The sequence below is a fragment of the Centrocercus urophasianus genome, unplaced genomic scaffold (genome assembly GCF_019232065.1).
Source record: "Centrocercus urophasianus isolate 14NV4802_14NV808 unplaced genomic scaffold, USGS_Curo_1.0 seq_13, whole genome shotgun sequence".
Classification (NCBI taxonomy): domain Eukaryota; kingdom Metazoa; phylum Chordata; class Aves; order Galliformes; family Phasianidae; genus Centrocercus; species Centrocercus urophasianus.
The window spans coordinates 36711750-36720807 of NW_024884475.1; the positions used below are offsets into that span (position 1 = coordinate 36711750).

A 9058-nucleotide genomic window follows, 5' to 3' on the forward strand; every position below is an offset into this window, starting at 1 on the left:
GACAACAGAATTGTATTGAATGGTTTAGGACTGAATAACTCCAAATATCCTTCCTCACTGCCCTGCAGCTTGAGTGAGCTGGTTCAGTGTACTAAAGCAGCCCCAGCTGCCTTCTTCAGTACAGCTGGGTTAGGCTTCTGCCCTTGCCCTTGGATGGGCTCATCAAGGGAGCAGATCAAAGAGAGAAGGTGGCCACAGTGTCATTTGTTTAGGTTCACCATCTGTCATGGCAACACAGCTTTCACTGTCACGTCTGTATTACTGCTATTTTCTTGATCTTCTGTTCTATTTTCTATTTCTACTTAAGTATGCCTCTTAAATAAGTCCTTAACTAGAAGTAATTGTTTGCACGCCACTATTCTTCCATGTATTTATGTCATTTCTTGTTTTTTCTTGCTGATTCCTTTTAGGCTTTCTTTGCACTAGCAAAACTTGCCTTACTTTAAGAACCTAAAGCTTAACTTTTAAGTTCTTTACCAGCCTTTCTGCTTCTTCCTTAAGGAATAATAACCATGCACAGAGGGATCTACCTTTGGCAACAGCATTGCTTCTTAGGTCTGATTGCTCTGCCTCCCTAGAATGCAGGCATGCAATCTTCTGATTTTCTTGGGAAACATGAGCAGCTGGGTACCATGGGAAGCTCCAAGAGGTAAACTTAGAAACAGTCTGAAATTCCTCTAGCACTCTGCCAAGGAAATAGATACTCCACCAGAGACACCTCGCACCTTCCAGGAACTGAGATCCAATAAATGAAAAGCAAGGGAGCTCCCATTAAGGACATAATTCATCTTTCAGTCTAAAAGCCCTACGCAACAAATGTATTTTCCCACTCCCTGCCTCAATTCAGGATATATATGTGTGTGTAAATAGCCATACAGAAAAAAACAGAAGGTATAACATCCCTTTTATTCTCATTATCCTATGATTTGTATGCTTTCTATCCAACAGATAGAAACAGAAGGACTACAAAAGATTTCCTAGATTTTGTGGCCAGTATTTTTAGCCAAGTTTGTTTGCATTTTACTGTACTGTATTATGGTATAGTACATAGGTACTATAAATATATTTGCTGTTAACTTGGTATACCAGATCCAAATCAGAAACAGTATTTGCCACAGTGGAAGGTCTAAAAACAGGATGAAAACAGGATTTCAAAAACCATGAAAAAGAATTTTTTTTTATTTTTTTTTTTTTTGGCTTTTTGTTGAGTGGATTCAGCCATCTTTTACTGGTGACATAATGTAACAGAAATGCTACTGGAGCTGAAACAAGTTGAAAGACAGTTCTAGACTGGCTGAGTTCTACTGACAAAAGAATAAATATTTTTAGGGAAGGGAGGACACGTCTCCCAATTCCTTTTGCTGAATTGAATTTATTTGCTTTGTTTTGATAGGAGTCTAAGACCTCTGCTGCTCTCCTAGGTTAAACTTAAGAAAGGAAACACTGGCTTAAGAAGCAAAAGCATTTTTTTTCAATGCAAGAAAGTTGGAATATGCTGAATGTGTTGCTCAGCCTCATCATCTGAAAGAAGCTGAGCAAGCAAAAGAGCTGATTAATGCCCATAAACTGATAGGTTTCCTCAGGTAGAAGCTGACAAATCTGTTCTGTTGTTTTGCTTTTGTTTTGCTTTTCTAGAGAGAAACTTATGATGGCTGCAGCTAACGATCTTCTCCAAGTCTTTTAAATTTTTAGTTGCATAATTCAATCCACCTTGCTAGCGGCATTCAGCAAACTAGCATTGGCTTACTGTGCAAGTCCTCTGTAGTAACAGCATACTCTGAGTGAAACACAGTATTCTGTTAATTACTTTTAATTAAAATGAACACACACACATATGTATGTGTACATACAGAAAGACTGTTTTTCTAGTGGCTTGGCTTCCTTTTTCTCACTGAAGGGAAGAAGTTAAACTTTCTCATTAAATGTTTATATAAAAATGAAATAATTCTGAGGTTAACCAGAAAAGCAGCTTAATCTTGTATAGAAACATGTGTGTGATTCTTTTTTCAGTTGCACAAATATAGCTGAAACTTGAAGTTGGCAGAGAGCGCTGTTTAAAAATATTTAGTCCCAGCATGTAAAAACTCGTTTCGTTACGGAATTCCTTTGTGAAAGGTGTAGCTATGACATGTCTCTACCAAAGTGATGGGATCCATATCGACACAGTACGTTTTGGAAACTAGCTGCATTTTGGGCTTGTAGTTACAGAAGTTAAATTGGAATTTACATGTTTTATATATTGCTTGGAAGGATACCACATCTACTAACATTTTTAAGAGAGTGGAAAGAAGAATAAAGAAAGCTTACAGATGGGTTCGAAGTTTCGCTCTGTTAGAACATGTTGGGATGAGTAGAGGTATGTATGATGACACTTACCATGTACCACTGAAGGCTCTGGTTTATTCTCACTAGCTGTCATCATGTGTTATAGTTATGATACATATGCTTAATTTTGGCTACTTACCTTATCTTTTCCTTATTTTTCTCTGTGTGTGTTTGAACTTCATAGAATATTAAGACCTATTGATACATGCGATAATATCTGCTGCCCAGGCACAGCCCTGCCCAGTTTTTGGTCCTGTAGGAGCAGTTACATGCAGCATTATATGATCAGTGGTTGCTGCCCCATGAGAGCACAGGATCAGCGGCAAGCACAGGACCGGTGGCCTGGCTTGGTTCCTCACTGGTGTGCCACATGCTATGACCACTGTAGGCAAACAAGCATGAAGCCCAGCCCTCCTGGCTGACACCAAGAGGAGGACATGGTCTCTACGCAGCCCCAGAGTAGCTGTGGCCACCATGGAAAGATCCAAGGGGACTGCTGTCCTGCTCAGACTGTGTGTACTCAGGTAGAATGAAAACTTAATGTCCCTGGTGCAGATCATCAGGTAGGCTCTGTACACATGCACGTGTAGTGGCAAGTGCATCAACCTGTGAAGTTACGCAAATAAGCACACTGCAGATTAAACACTAAGTGAAGACTTGAGCCTGTCTATTCTGAAGTTGCCTATAGTGATCATTAAAGGAGCTGGTTTTGTTCGATTACATTTCCTTAACGACCTCTCATAAAAGAAATCAGGAATAGCAGAGATCGTTAGCTCGGTTTGTTGGATCAGAGACACAAGACACACATAATACCTGTCCTTTTTATATAAGAATTACAAAGGCGCTTGCTTCTTCCTCTCTCTTTTAAAGTAACTGTCCAACATCGACTCATATTAAATGTCTTTTTAATAAACAAGGAAGAAGGAAGTCTATCTTTTTGTAAAAACATAATATTTGAATACAGTGTTTCATTGCAGAGAATGGTTTCAATACGAATAGGAGCAGTGGTCATGAACACAGAACCAGAATACATGTATGCACTTCAGCTTCAGGAAAACATTTAATAATGTTTTAAAACATAGTTGCTTAGAGATCAGAGAAGCCTCTGTCTCACTGGGGTGCTTACATGGCCAGTGAGTGCTTTGCACACTTGCTTTTTTCTAGCATTGCTGTAGCAGGTTATGAAAGTTGTGTGAAGTGACAACCAGTTCTTAAGTCAATTCCCTGCAAAGCTCCAGTGATGGGTGCAGCACGAGTCTTCGGAGTGAATGGGTACTGTATGAAAAGTATTACACTAATATACTTGATTGTCTTCCATTTAGAAGATGTGATTTTCCATTTTCAGGATGACCAAACACAGAATCCATCTGATTTAAATCTACAGATCACAGATGTGACTGAAAGGAAGAGGTGCCCATATAGGAGTAATTCTGTTGTTCAAAGATGAGATGAAAATTTATCACGGGGCAATCAATTATTTCCTAGTGTTGGAAGCTTGTTCTCCTAAACAGAGCAAGATTTGCAGTGGGCTGTAGGGATTAATCTTCTCAGAGAAGAAAGGCACGTTATCCTGTATTTCCTATTTTATATATAAACAGGAAAGCTGAAACATGAGAGAAATACAAAATTGAAGGCTTTTTGAAATGCATCAAAAGTCTACCTCTCAACACTTAAAAATCACTCGATTTTGTCCCCTGTTTTCAAGGGGAATAAAATGGCAATTATGGCATCTTAAGACAGCATTTTTATCTCCAAAGCAGCATCTTGTATGCAAACATTATCTGGGGCATGCTTCGCTGCCAGTGTCATGCTGTGATACCCCAACTGCTCTGCCCATCAGAAGCAGCATGATGCTGTTAGAACAGCAACCCAGTGGTCAGCCAGCATCTGGATTGCTTTCCCAGTGGTCTGGTGGTTTGCGCCTGGTATGAAAGGCCCAACCTCGTGCCTGCACCTACACTAGAGGCTGTGGCCAGCAGTGGGTTGTGTCTGCACAGAGGGTCACAGAGTGGGCTGCGGTGCCGCTCCCCACCACGGAGGGACCCAGTGGGGCCAGCAGTCCCCTCATGGGACCACACTGAGGGTCAGTGCCCACCCCGGGGCCCAGCAGCCTGCCCTGGTGCCACAGAGCAGCTCACAGGTAGCCTCCTGCAGGGCAGCACACCGTGTCGTGCTATTCACAGTCCACGGCACCATTCTGCTTCCAGCCTCCTAATCCCTCTTACACACAATCCCTTACAACTTTAACTGGTGGGGTGGAGGAGTGAATTAAAAAGGAAGGAAAAAGGAATGAAACACAATGTGCACGCAGTGTCTGCCAGGGACTGTGTGCACAATTGACACCAGCTGCAGCCCAATTAAAGCCGACATTCACAGGTGTTCCCCGCAGACCCTGCATGAACAAAACCACCTTCTTGAGAATACCTAAGGCTTTAACACAGAAGCTCATTTCTTTCTTGCTTTTCCTTTTTTTTTTTTTTTTTTAGATTCTTTAAAGCTATTTAGAGCACTTTAAACACAAAAAAGCTGAAAAGGACTTTCATTCACTGGGAAAGGTCTGGTGCTCACTGCCAGGAGTGGGCAGAGCCAGCCCAGTGAAATGGCACGGAAAGGATGGGTTGTGCTGAGCATTGCTTGCTCAGGGGGCTGCAGCCAGCACCTGGCATTTTGTACTTGCTGGAGGTGGAGCCAGTGTAAACACGTTGCTTTTTGGGACCCACCATTACTTGGGCAGTGGCTGCAAGCTTGTGTGTGGCACTGCTGGTTGCAGTTGAGCTGTGTGATTTGGATGGCTCGCTGCGGCTCTCTGTTCCTCCCAGGATAACCTGACACAGTGCCTTTTGGGCCTCAAGCGGGAGTAAATGAGCTGCTTACTTTCTGACCTTGGAAGCACTCACTCAGATGATAAATCACTCCTTATGTTCAACTCTGTTGTTAACCAGAAAAAAATGGTAATTTGTTCTTTAAAGCAGGCTTGAAAATTATTTCCGTGTTAAGACCAGACATCAGACTAATGTCAGTAAACAGGTCAGTAATTTGCTCTCACTGAATTGAAAATGAGAAACATGTCTGTTAAATTTTCATTTGTAATGATGCTAATAATCAACATAGGGTATATTCCGGTACTTATAGATTTAGTAATATTCAGCCCCACCTGGCTTGCTATTCATCCCTGCTGTAACAACCTTCACCCCTTACTTGTTTAATTACCTGCTGCCTGGCCTGTTGCTTTTCAAGCAGTGTTGTTTCTGACTTCGCTTAATGTCTTCATCACCACTTTAATGGTCATTGCTGAAAGCTGCTCTCAATTCAGATGAAGCTGAGAATACCTGTTTTGTCCTTCAGTGTTCTTAGCTGCAATTTTGTCTCTGGGACAGCAATAGGACATTATTCCTATTCTTTACAGCATGCTGAGATTTGAAAGTCTTTTTTAACTGAAAAGACAGAAATTGTGATCCTTCGGATTTGTATTTGAAAATAGGTAAGAATTGCCTTAAAACAAGTAAGTAATGGTGCTTAACAGCATTCATCTACTGGAGCAGGCAGATGCTGTTCAAGCTGACAAGTGCAGTGGAAAGAAAAGAAAGTCAGACGGGGTTCAAACTCAGAAGTATGAGGTCTAAATTAGGTGTTTTTGCACGGAAAAAGCTGCTGAAGGTGTTAAGAGTTATTTTCTGAAAAAAATCACCCCAAAAGCATTTCAGTGCCATGGTGCAGCTCCAGTCACAGGGCAGAGCAGAACCTGAGGGCTCTGCAGGGACTGTCACTGAGGGCTTGTGGAGACCTGGCTGAGAGGGCCACTGAAAGTCCATGCCAGCACTGATGATGCGGGGAAGATGAACAGTGAGCAGATGAATCGCTGCTCTCATAACACAGGAACTAGGAAGCACTTCTTGAAATTACCCACTTGAAGACAAACAGAAGTGCTTTTTCGTACAGTGCATGATTAGATTGTGGCACTCATCACAGGATGTTATGGAGGCCAAAAGGAGAAGTGATTTAAGAAAGTAATTGGACAGACAGAGGAAAAGTCTGCTGTAAGGTTTTAAAACTCATGATCTAGATATAGGGCCTGGTGTGGGAATGATGCTGAGTCCTGTGGGGAAGGGCCTTGCACACTGTTGAAAAGCCACTGATTTTCTTCTGTGTGTCTGCAAGCCCCTTCTATTCCCTTTCCTCTTTGTCTCACTCAACCTGACATATATTGTGCTTTAATCCAGGAAGAAATGAAGTTTTAAATCCCTTCCATTTCTTGGTCTGGTATGAGATGTCCCAGTATGATTATGACAAGAAATATCTATTAGAGACCTGATGTCCTCAGTTAGCAAAGGAACGGAAACAATGCCCTGGGTCTTCTTTGACCATGCGCAAGGGCCTGAATTTTAAACACTGTCATATTGCCTACTCTTTATTACTCAATATTATATGAAAGATATTGTTCACAAAAATTCTGAATGCAGCCAGGAAAAGAGAGGACGATAACTTATGCCTTAAAATTTTTTCCTCTTCCCTTAAAAGCAGTTCAGATATTCCTGAATACCAAATAACAGAATATCTTTTTCTGGTTTTTCCTCATGTCTCATAATTTTTGGTTACCACAGAACTTATGTTTCAGTCTTTCTGAATGCAATTGAAAGAAAAAAAATCCTTAATTATGGTTGCTGTTACTGCTGCTCTTTGTACAGCTCAAAGAAAGTATCTAGACATCATCAGAAGTATTGGCTTATGGGCAAATTCCTCCCAAATGTATCCCTGCGCAAATGAAGCAGGAAGAGATAGGACTGGCAATAGAGTGCCTTCTTTTTTGGATCTGCCAGTGTGACAGCCTTTACTTAGCTTCTTCTTCAGTGCAGTATATTATTAACTGAACAACTGAACTTCAGTGATACCCTTCATCATTTTGGTGCTGTAGATAGTCGGTCTGTGTGAGCAGAACTGAAAGGACAGAACCCAGAGGTCTCTTCCTCTTTGTGTTGTGCAAAACTTGCCCTTAGTGCTGCATTTGGCAAGGGAAAACACAGTCTTCCTTAAGGACAAGCACGGCTTTGGAGTCCAGGATGTCTGGGATCTGTTTCTCCATCCTGAGTCTTCTCTCTTTTGAAAGACTGCTATGTTTGGTTTCAAGCAGAGGTGGGGATGTGTGGGGGTTGGTCTCAGTTTTGTATTCTGCTTTTTTTATTTTTTTTTATTATTATTATTATTTTAATTTTCCCAATATCTTTGTGTTTGTGCTGGAAAATAGGAAATAGTCACACCACCTACTTAGTGAAAAACCTGAATGGAAGGACTGAAGTACCTGCATTACTTTCCAGAAAGATGCATTGCTTATCTCCCTAAGAAGCCAGGGCACTAAAGCTCAGCTCTGCTTCCACCTTTAACTGTCTCTGAAGTGCATTAAAATGCATAACAGCAGTGTTTAGCTTCACTGTTCATTAGAGCAGCAAGGAACTAAAAGTAATATTGTTGAAACTTGACAAAGCCATCTAAATCCATGCATGTTTTCTTGTGAAAGCTTCCTAAACATGCTGCTAAATCCTCTAAAAAGCTACTAAACGGCTTTGGCAACCATTAGCACAGCATAAGCAGGGGAACTCTTTTCAGTAAGTGAACAAACAGAGAAAATATGCTGAATAGCTGGACAAATGTGTTTCAGCTGGCTCTTTCATTTACAGATATAAGGGAGCAGTCAATATCAATCACTGTTTTCCCTGTTGCACTGGAAATCACAATATCTCTTTTCATTCCACAAGCTCTTTTCACCACAGCAATGTGTCTTTAGAATGACACTGGCATCAGTCTATTTCCGCTGTCTGAAGTCCAGAGAGCTTAAAAACACATTTCAGGGTACGAGACCTTCACCCCCCTCCCTTTCCACATACCCCTCTCCTTCAAGCTTTCCTTGCTGAATTAATTGGTTTTACTTCTTTCCCAGCTTAAAGTTTAAAAGGAAAAGTGCCTGCGGAGCCTGGGAATATCTGCTCTTGTGCTTTGGGGACAGAAAAATGTATTGCTGCTTTCTGGAGTTTTAATTTATCAGGTGTTGCAGAGAGGTTAAGGCAAGGTAATATGATTATCAAGTTAAAGTAATTTGCAGCATACTCATGCATGAAACGTAATGTTACTGTGGTTTGAATTTGGAGCTCTATCCCGTTGCTGGGAAGTGCTAATCACCCACAGCCTCATTTATTTAAATTAAAAAAAAAAGTGTCAGAGAAACTCTGTCCTATGGGTATCTGGTGTTTGGAATGTGCTGATAACCTCATGCTTGCTTTCTTCATTTCAAGCAATACATTTTAAAACAATAACAAGGTGGGATGCTTTGTGTCGTTGCAGATAACAGCAGTCTGTAGAGAAGCTGCCCTGCTGGCACTTCAAGAAGACATCAATGCCAAACGTATCTTGGGACGGCACTTTCGGGATGCATTGATGGTTGTGACACCAAGAATTCCCGATTCCTTAATCCAGTTTTATGCAGATTATCAGCAGCAAAGTGGACTGCACACGCTTTGAAAGGCGAACCAATACATATGCCTGTTCATGGTGTGAATAGCAAATTTCCTTTGTAAAGCTGACAAAAGCAGAAGAATTTTGCATTGTACGTGGAATGTCCAACGTTACTCAAATGTGAAATCATCATAATAAATGCCCATGTGGATTTTTTGAGTGTAACAGAAATCATCTAAGCTTTGTATTTTACATTTCCAGTGGCATAATCTGCATTTCAGAGGCTGTA

The 9058-nt window shown here is 41.1% G+C and overlaps 1 protein-coding gene across 1 annotated transcript in view; it reads left to right on the forward strand.

Annotated features, from left to right (window-relative positions):
* SPATA5 (spermatogenesis associated 5) overlaps nucleotides 1–8994 on the forward strand; it is a gene marked incomplete at its 5' end in the record, with an annotated part of 180366 nt that extends 171372 nt beyond the window's left edge. The window contains one exon of the mRNA XM_042812455.1: nucleotides 8659–8994. Coding sequence (XP_042668389.1) covers nucleotides 8659–8835 — 177 coding nt within the window. The remainder of the gene's footprint in view (nucleotides 1–8658) is intronic.
* Nucleotides 8995–9058: the final 64 nt, after the last annotated feature.